The sequence below is a fragment of the Meleagris gallopavo genome, chromosome 3, assembly GCF_905368555.1.
Source record: "Meleagris gallopavo chromosome 3, MGAL_WU_HG_1.1, whole genome shotgun sequence".
Lineage (NCBI taxonomy): Eukaryota > Metazoa > Chordata > Aves > Galliformes > Phasianidae > Meleagris > Meleagris gallopavo.
In genome coordinates, this window is record NC_139406.1 from 85,588,950 (window position 1) to 85,610,909 (window position 21,960).

Consider the following 21,960-nt stretch of genomic DNA (forward strand, 5'->3'; position numbering starts at 1 on the left):
GAGAGACTATTTTAAATTCATGCTCTAGACTTTTGGGGATTCCAGAGTATCAAATAAAAATACTGACGGGATTAAGGAACAAACAACAAGCATGAAAGAGAGTTATAAAATTTTGGGATTTCTGATCATTCAGAAAGGTACTGTTAAGTCCCAATAAGCACTATTGTCTCCATTTACTGGTGAGAAGACTGTGGCATAGTAAACTAGAAGGTAGTTTAAATATAGACTTAATACCCAGCTGCCTGTTAATAGCTGTCTGTTCATTATGGGTGAGTTTATATAATAGTTTTTGTTTATCTGTTTGTTTTAACAGTGTGTTTGACTTCAAGTATTTATTTCTCCTTAGTGTGATCTTCAGGTTTTGCTCAGCCATATGCCATACAGGACTCAAATCCTACGACAAAAGATAGATTCATAACAGACTTCACTCTCTTGAGACTAAAATTAGCTTTATTGTATTTAATTGTAGGGAGCCAATCGAAGGTTCTCAGAAGTGCAGTATACTCTGTTGAAGATATAAATCATTTGAGTGATACCTTCTTCTTTCAGTTGATTTTATTGGAAGCTCAGTGTGACTATATTTTGAATAGAGGTACATCAAAATTGATTCTTAAAGTTATGACAGGATTTTAGTCAAAAACTAGATCTGAACAGACATACTTCAGCAGATACTGAATTTTCTAGAAGTGCAACTCTGGCTGTTAACAATTTCTACAATGAGATCTTGTAAATAAGAAACATATACTTGCAAGATGTCTGTGGTGTGTGAGGTATCACTCAGACCAAGGCACGTAATAGCTTAGTACTTAGCTAAAGAAAAGAATAACCAAAGTATAGCTATTTTAAAAAAAGGAGGAATGAAAAAAATAAACATCATGCTGATATGGACTGGAACTAACCCATGTGAGCATAATTAGCACTTGAAAGTCAGTTAATAACTGATGTTACAGTCTGAGCAGCTAAAGCTCTTTCATCTATATTGAATGAGATCACAATTTGACAGTGTCCAGGAACTACTACTTTAACCAGTAATAAGCATAAGAATTATCAGGTAGACAATAAAATATGGCAACTGATAATTCAGGTCATCTTCAGATGTATGGGCTGGTAAGAGTTTGAGTGAGGATTAGGTAAAAAGCTGATTTAATCAAAGACTATGTATGAGCTACTGCAAAACCACAGAAGAAGATAATTATTTACTGTTCCATAGTAGTTCAATATTGCATTTATTGACCTGTTCCAGACAAAGAGTTATATTTAGATTTCAACAAAAGGCAAAGTTCATGCTTTTTTATCAAATAATGTTCAAGGTTGCTTATTTTTCACTGTTTCAGTGATGGCTATATATGCTCATGTTCTAAACAAACATGCTGTAATTTTCTAACTTATGAATGGATAAATCAACAGAATGGAAATTCTCAAACTAGACATACATAGCAGCAGTCAAGTTGCTAAATATTAAAAAGAGACTCCTTCACCCACCTGACATTCTCATAGCGATGAATGTAGATCTTATGAAACTGGTGTTGTAAATGTTCATCTTCTACATTGGTCATATCGTTTATCATTTCCAGAACTACAAACCGCGGCAAGACAGAGAGCACCAGCCGTTCCTAAAGCAAAGTGGAAACCCAAGTGTTAGACTCATAAGTATCAACTGAATTAATACTTCAGAGGAAATGACTGAGCTGTGTTAATAGAGCAGCTGGGTAACTGGAAATTTAAAATGCATTTCTCCCCTCTAAAAATTTGCAATAATTCACATTACCAACTTGAGTCTAGAATAAGAACTCTTCTCTCTCTTCCCTTTCCCAAAAGTTCTTCCCTTGAATGTTTTAACCTTATCCACTGCCTATTTAAATATTCATCCTAATTATTATGACCATTACAAGCTTCTCAACAAACATCTGCTACACCAATCACTTGAATTTAGGCAATGGTAGCTTGATTAACAGATACAGGCTAAAGGAATTTGTTGTCTTCAGCAGCAAGTAAGATCAGATTATCACCAATTTTTATTTACCAGAGCACCCAGACAAAGTGTTTAGCATTCATAAACTGTATAATTACTAAAAAAGCTGGAGATCAAGCTGTAACGATATATCTAGTGCCACGTCACTACTATTCACCTAATGAAAAGAACTGCATTTACACAAAACTTAATTCTATTGTCAGAGCTGAAAGATAGGAATAATATAAATTAACACACACATCAAAAAATGCTTTACAAGACACATTTAGTACATCTATGTTAATTGGGTTACAATGATTAAAGAGAACAAAACAGCCGCAACAGTCACCTTCAACAATGCAGCATTGAGTGCATGTCAGACTAAAATACATTTAGTGGCTGGAGCATCTAGAAAAGCATCTAGTGCTATCAACAGAATTTGTTTTACATTCAGTACCCATTCGTTTCTCGCCAGAGAAAACTTCATTCAATATAAAAGGATCACAGACACTGGCTCTCATGGGGACTTTGACCACTCTGATATTTGCTGGTAAAGCAACATTGCCAGGCATACACGGTCCAGGAGACTTGTGCAAAGCATTGAGGATAACTTTCTGATCAAAGAATCATAGAATCATTAAGGCTGGAAAAGACCTCTAAGTGATGTAGTCCAACTATCCACTTACCACCAATGCTGCCCACAAAGTCATGTTCTTTAGTACCACATCTACATATTTCTTGAATACCTCCAGGGACAGTGACTCCACCACTACCCTGGGCAACCTATTTCAGAGCCTGACCACTCTTTCAGAGAAATTTTTCCTAATACCTAACCTGAGCCTCCTCAGCTGCAACTTGAGGACATTCCCTCTTGTTTTATCACTAGTTACACAGGAGAAGAGGCTGACTGCCCACCTCACCCTAACATCCTTTCATTTCAGGGAGCTGTAGAGAGTGATAAGGACTTCCCTGAGCCTCCTCTTTTCCAGACTAAACAATCCCATTCCTCATAAGATTAGTGCCCGGGTCCCCTCTCCAGCTTTGTTGCCCTTCTCAGGACATGCTCCAAGACCTTGATGTCTTTTTTGTAGTGAGGGGTATAAAACTGCACACATTAATCAAGGCGTTGCCTCAGCAGAGCTGAGTACAGGGAGATGATCACTGGCAATGCTATTTCTGATAGAATCCAGGATGCCATTGGCCTTCTTGGCCATACATTTTTAGCTGAGCATTGACAAACATGTCCATGTCCTCTGCTCAGTCTTCCAGCCACTAAGCCTGTAGTGTTGCCTAGGGTTGCTGTGGCCAAAGTACAGAACAGAGAATGTGGTCTTGTTGACTTTTATCCCACTGGCCTCAACCCAGAGATACAGCCTGTCCAGATCAAACGCCCAGATGCAGGAGGTGGAGGAGCCAATAAGTAGAGGTGTGCTGCTGGACCTTGTTCTTACAAATAAGGAAGAACAAGTTGGGAATATGAAGGCTGGGAGCAGCCTTGGATGTAGGAATGAGATAGCAGAGTTCAAGATCTTACATGGGGAAAAAAAAAAAAGGCAGCATGTAGGACTGTAACACTAGACTCAGAATAGCCAACTTTCACCCGTTCAAGGATCTACTTGGAGGCATCCCATCAATTACAGCATTAGAAAGTAAGGGGGCACAAGAGAATTGGCTGACATTCAAGCATAATTTCTTCCAAACTCAGTATTGGTGCACTGCAAAGAGTAAGAAATCAGGAAAAATGGCAGATCTACCTGTATAAGCAAGGAGCTCATGGAAAAACTCAAACGGAAGAGCCTACAGAACATGGAAAAAGGGTCTGACCACTTGGGAGGAATATAAAAACAGTGTCAGGCCTGCAGCTAGCGGTGTTCCCAAGGGTCAATACAGAATCCAGTCTTGTTCACCCTCAGTGAATTTACTAATGAGATGAAGCTCAGAGGAGTGGCTGACACACTAGAGAGCTCAATGTCCCTGTTTCAGTGACTCGCTAGTTTGAAAGTTCTGGCAAATTTTGCAAGTATTCCACCCAAATCTGCTTGTCTGCAAATTGAGCTGATCCCTCTTTATCCTTCTAAAGCAGGCATGGATAACCATTGATTGCCTTTTTCCCTGCAACAACTTTTCTGTGATAAAATGCTATTATTGTGTCTCTTGCCCTCAGTCTTTCTTTTCTAGATTAAAAAGATATTCCAGTACTGGACAAATATCTCTAAATCACTCAGGGGCAAAGCTAGCAGTTTTTCACTGAAGTGGCTCCAGATTATTAACCATCTTTTTCTTTACGAGACCGCAGTGAGTGGAATCTTACTGAACAGAATGACAGTTTTGTAAGCTTCCTATCACCAGATTTCAGATGACATTTTGGGCAATTCAATAGGAAAAAAATATAATGTGTATTTTCAAATCAGGCGCATATGGAAACAGTTAAGAGGTGGAAGACACCAGTGGATTAAGATCTCCCAGGAAATGCCCTTGAAGAAAATACAGTGCATTGTGAATCTCTTCTTGCCTTGCAGTACAGTGCTATTACTGTAGAGAAATTATTTGTATGGTGCCAAGATGTACAGGGCACAGATGCGATTTCCAGAACAACTCTTTCCTTTCATTTGTAAAAAGGGGAAGCATCCTACTTCTATTAACCCCTTCTCCATTCCACTCAACTCGTTCATCATGTTTTGTAAGTTTGGGAACTGAGATCAGCAATTTTAGAATATCTTTACTGAAAGTATGAATATGAAATAAATGAAATAGAATAGTGCCATATAAATATTTAGTGAGAGAAGTTTGATTCCTAGAAGTCAACTTATAAGTTGTAAGGTATTAAGTAGTTCTAATAGATTGCAACATTGTTGAGCTAATCTCAGACTCTTAAACTGTGATGAAATAAACATTTCATTATCACAGTTATCAAGAAATTCTTAACTGAAAGGAGCTATACAGTAGGACATAATTGCAATTGCATAGGAGTTCAGATACAGGAAGTCTGAGCACTATTATAAAGTGAAAGTACCACAGTCATGAAAAGTAGATGTGTTTTGTTTTATAACCATTCCTAGACAAGCATGATACTGCGTGAATCCCTGATTTTTATTTATTTTTCTTTACTCAGCAGAGTCAGCCTGATCTTTTTTTGTTCTCTCCTGGCAGGTGAAAAATTTATTCTTGGCATCACTTCTTAGCCATACAATTTTCTTTGATTCTTAATGCCCTAACTTAACTTGGGCTGAAGGGCCTGAATTATACAGCATTCAATAAAGAGTCCATAAATATTAATTTATTAACATTAAAATTTCTACTCATTTTCTAGTATTTTCTATGCATTTAAATTAGGAGCAAGTTTTTGTTCTGTTTGTACCTCATCTCTCTGAATTCAGAAGAGTTTTGGTATCCTAGAGGTCTACTTTGTTAACCCTCTGGAGAAATTTGAGGATAAATGGAAATTTTGGATTGGTTTGGAATTAAATAGTTCATTCTCAAAACAGCTCCGAGACGGCCATCTTTATAAAGAATTTTATGTAAGTACAGGTGAAAATACACTTCACAGATATTGCAACATCTTGACATCCTAAATCTTACAGAAGATATTTGTTTTTCATTCTGAGCTTTCAGTCTCTCCTACCACAAAGATGGAATCCTGGCATTTAGCTGAGCACTATTTAGCTAAACTGACTGCAGTTTCTTGTATCCATGACCGTCTCAGATCTTTAGATCAAACTGGGCCACTTTTGCAAATGCCAGTCGAGCATCCAGGAGTCCTGGCTTCAGTTCTTCCCAGTGTTACCAGTTTTCTTGTGTAAGTTCAAATGCTTTATTCCAGAGAAACAAATGCTATGAAACATTGTGAAGCAATTCGGTATTAGGAGGATATAACCCAAACTAATCTTGTCTAGGTTGCTAGGCATATCTCTTTTTGAAGGACTAGAATCTTTAGAGAGAATAAGATAGAGCTTAGAAGGACTATAGGTGGAATGAGGGTGAAAGACAAAATACTCATGAAGAGGTTCCTTCTGATGTCAGCAGATGCCATAAATGGAGTGTATCATAAGATGAAACAGATGAGAAAAAATTAAGGAACCTCTCCCCAGCATTTTTAAGATGCAGTGTAGTTTCTAACCTTTATCTCCTGCAATGAAAATCATGTAGAATCTGTGTAGTTTTAGTAGTTTGTAAAAAAAGTCCTTAGGCACCATGAAAGCACAGTGTGGATAAAACACCTTCGTTTGTCTGGATGGCAGCCCCAGCTGAGGTGGACTGTATGTTTACTTAAGAAAGCAAAGTACACACTGCTAATAGCTTCTGCTGGAGCAGAAGTGCATAACATGTCACTCAGAGGCAGCAGCTTTCTCCTGGGCAACTGCCTGCATAGCGTGCTAACACACAAGATGAGAGAATGAGGACTCTTCAAGTCTCTACCTGTGCCAAAAAACTTCGCTGAACCAGGGCTGCCTTCAGAAAGGAGAAAAAAGAAAAATAATGAGGTAGTGAACAAACATGCAGTGAGCTCACCATTTATTGTGGCAAACTTTTTTTTCCTGGAAAAAAGCACAACTCAGACCTTCCATTTCTCTGATGCCTGTACAGATTGTGCTAATTTTAGCACAGATACATTGTTTTGACTTTTTTTGCCCTTCACACCTGGGAATTCTGCATTTCCCCCCTCTACTTCTGATGTATAAAAACTGTGTATTTTTTGTGACAGCAAGAAGTAAACCAGTCTCCCCAGGAGGTCCTTCCCACTCCTGCAGGGCTAGGTATTCACAGAAAATGTCTGGCCCTTGGGAAGTTCCATTCTCCAGCAAATATCCCATGTTCTCTTAAGAAGGTGTGTTGGGAACATCTGCTGATTGATCTTCTAAGCAGCAGAAATATTTCTGATTTTTTGTAACCATCAGCCTCCTATAACAGAAAGTACTTAAGCTATAAATTCTCTTACTTCTTCACTATTATGATACATTGCTCAATATAGCCATCTAATAAATCTACCCTTTGGATAAATCTGATCAGTCTTCCAGGGAGCCACATGATTAAGGTATTCAATGAGTTCCTCTATAGATACTTTAGCACAAAATATTGCCAGTATAAAAAGAAATATGTTATTTCCTACCTTATTATTGTAAGGAGACAAATAGGAATACAAATTCAAAAAGAAAAGAAGATTAAAGTAAGAAAGCAAACAAAAAATGTAATTATTGGACTGCTCATGGAATCTGCATCAACAGAACATTAAAAAAAGGCAATTTCTTCACTGACACGGGGCTGAAAATGAGGAACAAGTTTCTCTTCACATCACAAAAAGATTATATTCCTTGTTTGCATTCACTTAGAAATGTTATCAATCTACAGCTCCATGAAATTTATTTAAATAAAGGAGAGTTCATTTGACACATGTTCTTTAAGCCAAGAAAAATAAGTCCAACACATTTGATACCTTAACCATCACAAAACTCATTAAGTTAAATGGTTTCAGTTGCACATAAGGTCTGGCAGTGACCCATAAAAACAGAGGTTAATTAGTATGCCTCTGCTTCTGTCCTTCTCTATTAATACTGCATCATATGAAGAGCTCTTGTCAGGATGTCAATTGAAGGCATACATACACCTCATGTCACTGCTCAGTATTACCTCTGTCACACTGGAAATATACCGAAAGAATAAGCACACTTATAATAACACATAAGTGGTTCTATGTGCATACATGAATTATATATTTAAGTCTTTATGAAATAGTACAGCTGTGAGTCAAGTCTTGGGTATGGAAACATTGAGAAAAACATAAGTTCTTCACTCTTCCAACACCAAACATCCTTTGCTGTTGTAAGCTACTATTACACAATACCAGACTGACACACCGATGGGGATACTGAATCAGCTGACTTCCAAAAATCTCTGTTATCTAAGTCTGTCAAGTCACCATCCCCTTCACATAATGATCTTTGTGATTGTACAATCAATGAATGTACAGATATTATAGTTATGAGATATACCAGAGAGCTTATCTATACAGTTACTACACCAAAGAAGAAAAGATAGAATGCTTACCCATATCCTGGGCTCACTTACAAAACTCCAGCAGAGTAAACCTCCTGAAGAAATCCTTCCACCCTGGCAGTCAGCTCTTAAATGGGTGTAGGAGAGGTGGAGCCAGGCTCCACCCCTTCCGGCAGCACAGGTGAATTGCCTTCACCTGTGCTCCTGTGGCTGACTTATTGCTCACCTCAGGTGATCAATCAGAGGTTCAGGCTGTGATTCAGCAGTTCCCATACAGTGATATAACTCCTCTTCAAACTAGCTAAATTTGCACGTATCGTGATGGAGAATAGTGCAATTGTGTGGAGGTTATATTAAAAAACAAAAACAAAAAATGTTTGCAGACTATAGTGAAGAAAACTGCAAAAAAAATTTGATAGTTTTCTGTACCATACTACCTGCATGATTTAAAAGTTCTCACATTTCTAGTCTAGTCCAGTATCTCCTAGAAGATGTCTTCAGAGGGAAGGAAATATACAAACAAACAAAAAAAAATCTTTTCTGATTCAGAGAAAGATCTGATAATGAAGTGTCATGAACTCAACGACAAAGAGAACCACATTATTCACCACTGCTGAAAGCTTCCTAGTTAAGCAATTGGGTAAATGGAGACAACTGAGAGGTTAGTAGCAGTAGAGGTAAGTGGTTTGAAAAGGAACAGGCATTTATTTGTTCAAGAGAAAAGCCATATAATACAATAGTGAAAAAGGAATGTTATAAAATAACTAGTGATCTGTTATCCCATTAACCATTCATGGTAATAATAACTCCAGTACCTGAGATGAAGCAGCAAAATTTTAGAGTAAATAAATGAAACAAACAACAAAAAAAAAACAACCTTTAACCCAAAGAGTAGGCAAGCAAAAGAGATGCACTGACAGAAACTATTAAATAGAAAAAAATGCTAGAATTCACATCTGCATTCAAACGCCTGAATATGAATGACTACAGTGTAGGTGTGCCTAAATTTCCACTGTAATAGTCATTCACTGTTGAAAACCTTCCCTGTGGTCTGTGTACAGCGATACCTGTGTCCCTTGTCAGGAAGTAGATACCATGCCTTCAACCACACAAGTGTAGCTGGGCACATTCACAGTGTTGGGTCCTGCACTTTGGCCGCAACAACCCCAAGCAGCGTTATAGGCTTGGGGATGAGTGGCTGGATGACTGTGAAGAGGAAAGGGACCTGGGGGTGTTGGTTGATGCTCAGCTGAACATGAGCTGACAGTGTGCCCAGGTGGCCAAGAGGGCCAACGGCATCCTGGCCTGCATTAGAACTAGTGTGACCAGCAGGAGCAGGGAGGTGATCATCCCCCTCTACTCAGCACCAGTGAGGCTGCACCTTGAGTATTGTGTTCAGTTTTGGGCTCCTCACTACAGGAAAGATGTTGAGGCCTTGGAGCGTGTCCAGAAAAGGGCAACGAAACTGGTGAGGGGTCTGGAGCACAAGTCTTACGAGGAGCAGTTGAGGGAGTTGGGATTGTTTAGTCTGGAGAAGAGGGGGCTCAGGGGAGACCTCATTGCACTCTACAACTTCCTGAAGGGAGGTTGGGGTGAAGAGGGGTTTGGCCTCTTCTCCCAGGTAATGAACAGGACATGGGGAAATGGCCGCAAGTTGTATCAGACAAGATTTAGGTTAGACATGAGGAAAAACTTTTTCTATCAGAGAGTGGTCAGGCACTGGAATTGCCTGCCCAGAGAGGTGGTGGAATTGCCGTCCCTGGCAGTGTTCAAGTGGCGTCTAGATGAGGAGCTGCGAGATATGGTTTAGTGGCTTGTGGTAGCAATGGTAATGAGAAGATGGTTGGACTAAATGATCTTATAGGTCGTTTCCAACCTTGTGATTCTATGATTCAAAGTGGAACATGTTCCTGATGGGTTAATAACAACTTTGGGAACAATTTTTTATAAGAGACAATTAACCATTACAGGTCTTAAATCTTGTGAATAAAAACTGAAATGGAGAACTTTTCACTGCAACTGATCAAATGGAACAAAATACCAACAAGCACTAAACATCAACAGGCAATTTAGGGCCTGAAGGAGGTTGCCAAGAGGAAAATCAAACTTCTTGATATTTCACTGCAGAATGTGGGTGGATGTCAGCCCTGCAAAGTCTGTTGTCTGAATAATCTTCCTGTACCAGCTCCCCCTAAGCAGTACAAGGCAAAAGTCAAAATTATGTCTATGCTCTGATTTTCCTTTGTTTCTCAACATCTTTATCAGTGTCATCTTCACTTAGGGATGAAGTGAACTTTGACTGTTAGTTCTGTTTAGGTTTTGTTCTTCCTCCTCTACACATACTTCCAGGTGAGTGAACCCACAAATATCTTGCGAGCAGACATGCTTGACTTGCTATTCCCAGGAGAGAGAGTTCAGTAAAAACTGAGTGGATATACACACAAAATATTCAGTATGCCAGTTGTCCCACACTTCGCACACTGATTTTAAGGAAATATTTTCCTTGAACTTTCAAGCTGGACTTCAACAATGTTTGTTATCAATTCCATGGAATCTTCATTGTCTTAAGCACTGAGTATAATAGCATGAGAAAAGGGCTGTTCAGAGCAATGTTTTTAGCTATCTGGAATATGAGCCTTTGTTACATTTAAGAAAAGCAGATAAAAATGGTATTGTTTTCTACTGAAAAGTGACACTGTTCAGAATAAATTTAATTATTGTAAATGCCACTCTAGAAAATAGGAATTAGCACCTTTCATTATGATGAACAAGTCTAAAGAGAATTTTTTCATTCATAATATACAATGGACAGTTCTACTTGCACACATTTTTCTGAGTTTTATCAAGACAATAGCAAGTAATTAAAAATATGGGAGGAACTGCAGTATCTAATATGTTCAGACTTGTGGGGTTATGAGGTTTCTATTAGCTTTTGCTACTTATTGCTGTAATATGTGATATCACAGAATCAGAATCATAAAATATCTTGAGTTGGAAGGGACCCGCAAGGATTGCTGAGCCCATCTCCTGACTCGTTGCATGACAACTCAAAATTCACACCATATTTCTTAGAGTGTCATCCAAATGCTTCTTGAATTTGGGCAGCTTGGTTCCATGACTACAGCCCTGAGAAGCCTGTTCCAGTGCCTTCTTAGTTGTCCATCACAGTAATGGTCAGCTTCAACTGTAATTGGGCTTTGACCCATGATGGTGAACTGCATCTCTGCAGTCCTTCCATATCTTTTGACCTCACTTCCACTTTCCTTTTTTGCTTAAGCTCTTGAAGAACCCTGCTCAGTCAAGCAGCACGTCTGCCTCACCTGCTTGACTTCCAACAGTTTGGAATTGCTTGTTTCTGTGCTTTTTAGAGGAGGTACTTAAAAAGTGACCAGCACTGATGGTGATGGTCTCCAAAGTTTTCAAAAGCAGTTTCCTAGGGAACCTTTCCTACTAATTCCCCTGCTTTCCCCATATCCAGGGTTAAAGTTTTGGTGGCAGTTTTCCTCCGATCATTGAAGATTTTAAACATATCTACTTGAATTTACTATGGCCAAGACAGCCATGAATCAACACTTCACCCACAAGACCTTCTATGATTATGAGCAATAAATCCAGGAAAGCATCTTTCTTAATTGTCTCATTTGGTATCTCTACCAGGAATGTATCAAGGTGTTTTAGGAATCCCCTGTTCCTAATCATCTATCATCTCTGTGGTATTCTCTGTGGTATTTTTGTACTGGAGGCTCCAGACCTGGACGCAGTACTCCTCAGAAGAGCAGAGTAGAGAGGGACAATCACCTCCCTGTCCCTGCTGGCCACCCCTCTTTTGATGGACCCCAGGATACAATTTGCTTTCCAAGCTGCAGGAGCATACTTCTGGCTCATGTTAAGTTTTTCATCCACCAGGACCCCCAGGTCCTTCTCTGCAGGGCTGCTCTCAAGGACCGCTCCTTCCTGTCTGTATGAATGCCTGGAATTCCTCCAGCCAAAGTGCAAAACCTTGCACTTTGCTGTGTTGAACCTCATCAGGTTTACCCAGGCCCACCTTTCCAGTCTGTTGAGATCCCTCTGAATGGCATCCCTTCCTTCTACAGTGTCAATTGCACCACTCAGATTGGTGTCATCAGTAAACTTGCTGAGGGTGCACTCGATTCTGTCATTGATGTCATTGATAAAGATGTTAAAGAGCACTGGTCCCAAGACAGACCCCTGACGGTCGCCGCTCGTTACCGGCCTCCACCTGGGCATAGAGCCATTGATCACCACCCTCTGTCTGCGACCTTTCAACCAGTTTCTTATCCATCGGGTGGTCCATTCATCAAATCCACCTCCCTCCAATTTGGAGATAAGGATGTGGTGTGGGACCATGTCAAAGGCCTTGCTCAAGTCCAGATAAATGACATCAGTCGCCTTCCCTTTGTCCACCAGTGCCATTACTCCATCATAGAAGGCCACCAGATTGGTTCAGCATGATCTTTCCCTGGTGAAGCCATGCTGGCTGTTTCGGATCACAAGCTCATTCCACATGTGATCAAGCATACAGAGAGCACTTAGAAAAATATTTATAAAATTATTTTTAAGAGAATACAATCTTGAATATTGAAATTAAGTGCAGCACAATGGATCAGCTCACCATAAAGTCACACAAGCAGCAATGTCTTGCATGAGAGTGGATGGAAGCATGTATATAGAGTTAATATTTGTAAAAAACAAGTCTGACTCCTTAACATCAGCAGCCACTTATTAGAACTACTTCGTTACATCTCAAAACGATCTCCTGGCACTGCTTTGTCATTTGCTGACTTTTAACATAAGCTATAGAAAGTAGAGGTCTCAAATGCAGTATGCCTATACAGACTGTTTAACAAAACCAAATCCTCTGGATCCTAACACACGATCTATCTAAACGAAGAGCATGTTTATAATTATATTCCAATGTGAAGATCAACCATGTGACAAAGATACTGTAAAAAGCAAGAGTTACAAATCAATATGTCTTACTCAGCTATCTTGTTGAAGAAAACATTTATGCTTATTAGCAATACTGTTCAACTCTAGAGTAATCCATCATACGTAACTGTACATGACAATGTAAATTTAGTGTTTTGTAATTGTTTCTTCCAAATCCTGTGATGCTTTATTTTTCCCTCATTTATTTGGAAATTTGACAAACACCTCAACAAAAAATATTGTACTGTCTTCTAGCATATTGGCTTCCATAAATTTCTGTTAGTTTAGACAGCGAGGACCGAACCATACCTTAAGAACAGAAAACAGACACGTATACACCATAGCAATTCCAGAATGGCATAACCATAAGATATTCCTTGCCTTACCATTAAAAAAAAAAAAAAAAAAAAAAGGCAGAGTAAACTCTGCTGTCAATTTTGTTCTGAAAGGTGGCCCCATCTGAATTCAAATCTGTATTTTCATGACCCAGTGCACTATCACTTTTCTAGAACTGCTTTGAATCTGCTGTTATTGAATCATGTAACTGTTGTGCATTATTTGTACTTTCTATTTATATACATATATATTTTCCCTTTTGTTACTTTATATGCCACTTCAGAAATAACTAGACCACTCCAACAACATATATATTTCTCAACAGTTATTGCAGCTAGTGACATGGGAAGTATCTGACTGCAAGCTCACATACCATTAATTGTTTTCAGCTTTGTGTGACAAAAACATTGCAGAACAATAAGATTGAAAAGAGCTGGGAGGTTATCTATTCTGGAAAACAAATAATCCACCTTGTCGGAGACAAAACGTCAAACTTAACCAGCACAAGCTACATAAAACATTCCCTGGGAGGTCTCAGAAAGTGGAACAATGGTCAGTTTATCTAAATTAAATATATTTTAAATAAAAATTTTTATTTTACTTTAAATGATCTTAGCAATAGCATCAGCAACATGGCTCTGGTTAGCTTAGAATTCATAGTATTAACGGTCAGATAATTTAAAACTATTATCTGAACTTCTGAGCCCCTGTTAATTGCAATATTTATAATGATTTTTGAAAGACTCCTCCTTCACTCATCTCACGGTATTAAGGAATGTTAGAATAAAGTTCTGATCCTGAAGAAGAAAGAAACTTGAATTTTAAACAGGTAAATCTATTTAGAGCTCAGGAAAGGTGCTAGCCTTATGAGTTTAGCACCTGAAGTTCTTTAGTTAAGCAGAGATGACTGCAATGCAGACCAGCTGGAAGTAGTACTTTGTCACTGTATGGAGCATAAACCGTTTCATTCCCATTACTCATTTCAATTTTGCTTCTTTGCTTCACATCTGTGAGACAATCGGCATGGCTCATGAGCCAGTGGTAGCAGGGTAATGGCTTTTTTTGATTGCTATTTTCATTTTTGCTTATTATAAATGTCTCTCTTTAGCAAGGAATGGAGAATGTGGAAGTAGGAGGCAACTGATACAAATCAATGTGCAATCAGTCACATTTACTACTGACCAGCACAGCATTAATTGTTTTAGAGATGAAAAAGTTTGGGAAAGTACCTTTAGCACTAGTCAATCCAAAAGCCCTCTACTAGCCTACTAGCAATGGGAAACTGTTTTAGTCCTCATCAGTATTTTCCAGGGAAAATTCCCATGCACAAAGCCATGACGCTTTAGAGCTTTTTTCTCCTAGTATAAAGGGCAGTTCAGGGTCTGATTCTCATCTCTCTAGTGTTGGCTTTAAATCTCATTTCTCTATTTGAGTCCAAGTAACTATTTTAGGTTTAGTGGGAGAGAAGTTAGAGGATGATTTTTACCTTGATTTTATCTTGAATTTCTACTTGAAAGCTAGATCTGTGGGTTATGCTCTGAGAATCAGAAACAAACAGAAGCAAATTTCTCAAGTATGGACAAACAGAATGTGAAAAAACAGCACCTAAAATCTGACATGTGAAATGTGCTTTTTACTAAAAGTGGATGTAAGCAAATGGAGCATTTTGAGACAGGAAGATGCAGAGAATGGTTCTGTGATGTTTTTCCAGGTACCTACTGAAACATAAAGGCATGAAAAGAACAAATTTCTATTGAGATCAGGTTTTTTTTAGAGAAAGGCTCTATTATGTAAGAAATTTTGGAGAACTGGAAAAGCATTCTGAGTATCTCAGATTCAACAGGCTGAGCTTCCTGTAAAGAAAGCTGACTAAAATGCAATCAGAGACCTACAGTGAATTTTTAATAATGTTATTTTCTACCAACTGAAAATATAGTCTAATTATTGTGTTCACAATTTTTATTTATGAAGCATTAAAAACTAGTTTTGCAATGAAAAAGATGGCATGTATGATCTCTAAACTTCCAATTACTGTTTTTTCATACTAAATCTAAACTTTATCCTTGTACCAGTTTTGACAGATTTTCATATTCTCAGTAAAAGTATCAAATAAGATGACTTCATAGTATTTAACCCTCTTAAAGTTTCATTTCCAATCCCAGCCAAATCTGTTCTTACTTTAAAGGTTGCAAACTACTGAATGATGATTAAAATCTAGATCTGTAAGAGCTTGATAAAACCTACACAACATGTAAGCTTCTTTAAAAAGCAAACAAACACAGAATTCGTCAGCCGGCCCAGAGTTTATTTAAGCGTTAGGAAATAAAGACTGTTGCAGAGGAAAAGCATGAAAAAAAATGCGTGAAAGTAGAGGTAGAAGGGGAAAAAAATGCTCAGACAGAACATTTTTCTAGTGAAGAGATTAAGACAAGATTATTCTTGTTCCACAGATAACAGACAGAAGAGGCTAAATAGGCCAGCAGATGACTCTTCTGAAGACTGAGGAGTGTACTCTCCTTCTACAAACCAAAGAGCCATATTGGAAAAATAGGAAGTAAGCTCATACCCTGAAACCATCCTTTTGTTCAAGTAGTAAAACGGTCCTTTTGAGTGGTTGAATTCAAATCCTTTGTGGAAATCAAATGAAATAATAACCAAACTGATTTAACTTTCAAAATGAAATTTGAGTTTGTGGAATACTATATGAGAGAGAAATCAGCTGGAATGTAAGTGGCTTGTAAGTCAGTGGTATGATTTGCAGTGAGGAGATATCTGCTAGGGCGCTCTCGTATGGGACTCTTCTTAGGTGATTTAATGAAGAAAAGATTCATTCTTATTATTCAGCACAAATTTGACAAAACTGAGGATTATAACTGTAGATCCCTGATTTCACCCCAGCCCAACAGGAAGCATCTCCTGAAGCTTGCTGGTTGAGAATGATGACAGTCTGGACTTTCTTGCATGAGTGTATATTACTTCTCAGGTCTTAAATACTGGGTGATTTCTTTCTGATTCAAGTCTTCACCCCCATAAGTGGCTTAGCACAGCAGTGGCAGTGCGCTTTGCTGGTGAGCTCTCTATGAACCAAGTAGGGAGTTTTCTTTTTTGTGAATCATACAGAACATGCTGCAGTGGGAACACGGACAAAAACCTCAGCAGAGGATGAAAGTTAGCATCACACAGATCTAGATGGATTTCACTTGTCAACTCAAACAACTGCAAGGAAAATTCTTCTTTTGTAAGACACCATCATGTGCTCCAAATCGAACAAAAACTGTGCAAATAAAATGTTTCAGAGATGTTTTTTTTTTCCTCTCAATTATTTTTTTGAAACACTAATCCAATCCACAGGTCATACATATTAGTAGGATATGGTTTATTAACTTATCTTTAATGAAGCATCCCACTCATTTTCACCATTTCTAGATCCAGAAAGGCTTTTATAGTCTCACTGTGTTTAGAGAGGTGCTGGAGAGTAAAACTGTAGACGTGACATGAGAGAAATCTCTTAACCATCAATAAAATAACTTTTCTATGAGTAGCATTCCAGGAAGGTTGAGATCATATTACAAAACCCCCAGTATTGGGGATATGTGCTGGACTGATTTTTAAAGTGATTTAGCAAACTAACTTCTGTTCTCTTAGTAGTTGTTTTAAGCCTCCATTTCCATCTTTAGATAGAGGAACTTTTAAGTCAAAATATTAATTTCCCTGCGTAATAATTGCTTTCTGGTATATATAGCTCGATATATGTATGCGTGGTGCAGGAAAAGGCAGACTGACAATTATCTGAGATATTCTTCATAATTAAATGATAATATTTGAAGGCTTAAAATGTTAGACAAATTTCAAGCAAAGATGAATTGCCTGGGAAAGAGCAGGTAAGGACACCAGAGATTATTATAAATTCAATTATTCATAGAGACATCATTTCAATGTATTCGTGGATTTAATATGTAATTCATGCAAAGTTAGGGATTTTGCTTTGAAGAGAAATGGAAGTAGAAATGAAAATGAAATGCAAAACAGGTTCCTGTTCTTCACTGAGGGCAATTTCATAGCATTTTGACAATGAGGAAAATATATTATTTGTTATTTTTGAAAGTTTTGCAGTAGCTAATTAAGAAAATACATTCTCCTTTTTCATTGCCTGGATATAATGAAAGCAGAATTACCTGCTGTGCCTTTACAATAAAATCAAGGTAAAAAGGAAGACAACGTTTTTGAACTGGTTGTTAACAAAGTGCAATACCAAGTGTAAACTTTTTTGAAATACAGAGATACCAAATGAAAGTATAGAATCAAAACTTCAAACATGTAATAGTAAGTGATGATGTCATTGAAAATAAAAAGGATTCAGGAAAACTGAGAACATCATTTTCTTCATTTATACATAATTGCCATGTACTGATAACAACACTGGAGGACATTTTATGACTGCCACTTTGGCTGTTTGATATAAGTATACATCTTAAACATAAGCAATTTACAACTACTACTATCCACCATACTCTTCACTTTATTAAAATAGTGATTAGATTTAGGAAAGACACTGTTTCTGAAAATTAATGAAAAGTAAATATACATACATAAATATCAGATCCTCCCTGAATTTGTTACTTTTGAAAATTAGGCTGAAACTGTGATCTTTCAGAAATACTTGTGAAAATTTTACTTGAAAGACTTGTAAAGAGTAAATGGTGATGAGAGAGGAAGGATGAAACAAACAGAGTTTTATACTTCAATTGTGTAGAGGTTTTGAAATGCTGAAACTGGAATTTAAGTCATTTAAAAGCTCTGACAAACTTTAGTCAGATTCCTTAAAATTCTTCTCTTCACACAAGACTACATTTCATCGCCTTCAATATGTGCAGTAGATGAATGCATTGCAATCTGCTTGAAAGCTAAACCTGTGCACCTGTGGATGTTTTCTATGGAGAATGAACTAATGGACTTTGAAGTCAAACTGGAAAAAAAATATATATATATCAACCATACTGAAACAGAAACAGGGATCCTTAAATCGTGAAAGTCTCACAAAAGAAAGAGATCACAAACTGCTGGACAGTATCTGAAAAGAGAAAATAAAAAAAATTCATGTCTTTCAAAGTTCCACCTCAGAATTGCTATTTGTTCTTCTACAAACACACAAAAACATCATTCCACCATAGTGGGGCAAACTATTATTTTGGTGGTTTTAACTTCCATATTCATTACACTGTACAAAAAGGACGATGACAAATCAATGAATGAGAGTATTTTCACTGAAAAATATTTGTCTTGTCAATATGAATTTCATCAGGAAATGTTCTCTTTACCTCTTGCTTTCCACCACAAGACTGAAGCTGATGTAGAAAGTTTATGTTTTTTGGAATTCTGAAAGTACTCACTAGGGAAATCTTCAAAATCTCTGAAACCCAAACAGATTCCTTATTTATCATTTTTACTGTTTCTTTGTACAACTACGTATATCTCATTCTACCTCTTTACTGCCTCTAAGACATAGATTTTGTTTACTTCACAACTAGTGAATTTCCATTGTGGGCTCTTTTAGGTATTATGATTTGCATAATAATGATAGCCTAGCACTTAGTTATTAGAATGATATATGCTTAGAGGTGATCAATATAAAGTATACTGAAAAACTGGAGAGATCATTCTGAGAGCACAGAAATTATGTATTAGTTTTAACAGTGCGTAAAAATGAACAGAAGCATATGAAAAGCATTTATATATATTTTTAACTGTAAGTTTTGCTCTGTAAATACTTATGAAAGTAAAAAAGAATACTTATAATTCCTTGCTTCAGTTTTTAACTCATATTTTTTTTTCCTACTTTTGTAGTCTTCTGATTTAAACCAAGTCAGTCCCAAACCAGACCAAATGGCAATCTGTCATACTTCATATATGACATGCAATATCTATAACATGTTATAATTGTCACTATTATTTTCAGCTTAAGAAGTGGAAACAAACCTTGTGAGATTTTAATTATGCCACTCGTTACCACAAAAGGAAAGAGTATCACCACTGAAAGCCACAGAAGTGTTGACCCTGCTGTAAGAAACCTTAAGTTTATAAAGCTTATGAGAACTGAGGAGAAATAAAACAAAATGGAAAAGAATTCAGATTTTCAGTCATATTAAGGATGGAGTTTTCTATGCTTATGGGAAAATTATGTTGCAACTTTGAAAACATCTACTTTTGAAGACCTACTGATAAAAATAATTAAGATAGTTCATAATGCATATAACAAACGAAAATAGTCTCTTCAAATATATATATATATACTTTTCCTCTTTGTACATATTCCTTATTGAATATTACCTGCAATTTTAAGTAGTTATATTTTTTGTCATATAGCCCACGCAACTTTTTAATAAGGAGGAAATATTTTATTTGTATATTTCTGCTTGGTCTTTTTCTAACGTTAAAGCCACAACATGACTCCTGGAACTATTATCTGGAAGAATTATACAAATAATTATATGTCCATTTACTCAGTTCATACTTTTAGAAAATTTCAGAAGCCATATCACAGCTATTGGCTTGTACACATTTTTTTTCTTTTTTTTCCCCCCTTCTTCAGTTATCAGAAAAGTTTACTGGAAAGTTACAGAATGAATTTATCAAAATTGATCCTTAATTTTTTTAAAATGTGCTATGAATATAATAATAATGTCATAATATAATATTTATACCACGTGGAGAAAAACTACATGTTACCTGTATCATGAAATGCGAATGTCTTGAAAGTAAATTACTGCCTGCAGATAGTAATCCAGTGGAGATGACAAAGCTACAAGAAAAAAAGCATCCACCCAGCATATGACATTTTCAGTCACCCCAATGGATGCACATTTAGAAATTGCTTACATGAGCCATTACTTTGGAAAGAAACAGAAAGAACAGAAGACTCAGAGAAGATAGTCTTCATTCCAGAACTGGAATATATCATCATTGCTCTTGTCCCAAATACAGATAAAGTCATTTTGTATATAATACGTAAGTATGTATTTAGATTATATATAATACACATAATATATGTGTATATATTTTGTATACTATATACATGTATATAATACATGTATGGTATGAAATATATTTCACGCATATATGTTTAAAATACATAGATCTAATATAGCATTCATTTGCATTGCTATACACAGCAAATTGATTATAGAATACAGATTAGAATATTTAACAGAAATACATCATACTCATATAACATAATATTATATTGATATATGTAATATATAAAAATGTGTATACATTCATATATAGGTGTTCATAATATTAGAGTTCAAATGTTCCAACCAAATTAATTAGAATTATATCAAAATGTTTTGTTCCTAAACAGAGAATCATACAATCGTTTAGGTTAGAAAAGACCTTCAAGGTCATCAAGTCCAACAGTTAAATTTGGGACTAGCTTAGCATTAAGTTGAGTTTTAAAAGAACTCTTTCCTTAAGTTATCAGATACCTGTATTTTTCTCTAAGGTATTGTCCTTGGACAGAACACCTTTCCCCTTATGCATTTCCAGTCATATGATGCCTATGACACAGTACTTTGTTTATAGGTGAGTCTCAGTCATAAATGTCTAACTCTCCAGGAAGTTCTGTCCTCAGGGAACAACACAGCCTTAGATCCTTGCAAGGCACTGGGCCAAAACAAAACGCACTGTTCAACATTTATTAGAAACAAATCTTTCAGATGCAAGCCCTACTTTCATCTGCACTAAACAAAACCTTGTTGTTATTATTTTTTAAAACCCATTGAAATAGAAGCACTTTGTCTTCATTTTCCTAATAGGAAATAAAATTTCAGCAAAATTGAATTTCTCAGGAAAAAAAGAATGTTATCTTCATAGAAATTTCATTTTCCATGAGAAAATAAAACAGTTATAATGGAAAATCCTCAGAATTATCTGGAGCAGGGAAAATTCCTGTTATCATTTTCTGAAGAAGTTTACACTGAACTCTAGGGAACGATACTGAATGTAAAAGCTTACAAAGTGCTAGTTTACAAAGGAATTGACAAGAAAAGAGCTTTTTATAAACAAAAACAAAAATAAAAACAAGCCAGGCCACAAAAACAAAAAACGAACTCCTACAGTTACAATGAGAAGGGAGCATCCCAGGAAGAATCCAGCTTTCCTTCAGGACCCCCAGTCAACAATGACTGGAGAGACCTTCTGTCAGATCTAAGTGGCAACACTCAACACGGTCATTGCTTCAATTCTCACTTTAAGTATAAAGCATTACATTTCCTAAATATCTTTATAAGAAAGTGACTTTAATAAATTAAACTAAATTAAATTGGAAAATAACACACATTTCTTTACAGAAGGATGAAATTAATATGAGTAAGAAACAGCAGTGTAATGTTATAGGTTGTACTTTGATCTCCATGCAACTTTTTAAAATAAGAGATGAACCTTCTGATATTTCAGTTGAAAAGCATAATTTCGTAATGGTACATCTCATTTCTACTGCCTAAGCAGAAATTAATAAGTGGAAAACTTATTTTACTGGATGTCTCTTAGTTATGGATTGGAAATTATGATGTACCTAAGAACAACTATACAAGTTTGGACCAAAGGTTCATCTAGTCCAACACGTTATTGCTCACAGTGATCAAAAGGAAATTTTCAGAGAAGAGTTTAGGATTAGAGAAAGCATACAGTGATACTTCCTTGTAGTAGGATTCCAGCTCTGAAAAATCATCTCG

General features: G+C 36.7%; 1 protein-coding gene across 2 annotated transcripts in view; it reads right to left on the reverse strand.

Moving 5' to 3' along the window:
* Nucleotides 1-21,960, reverse strand: part of ADCY8 (adenylate cyclase 8) — a 120,091-nt gene that overhangs the window by 68,000 nt on the left and 30,131 nt on the right. For both annotated transcript variants that reach the window (XM_019614245.3, XM_010709320.4), the window contains exon 3: nt 1,483-1,613. In XM_019614245.3, the coding sequence (XP_019469790.2) occupies nt 1,483-1,613 (131 nt within the window). The remainder of the gene's footprint in view (nt 1-1,482; nt 1,614-21,960) is intronic.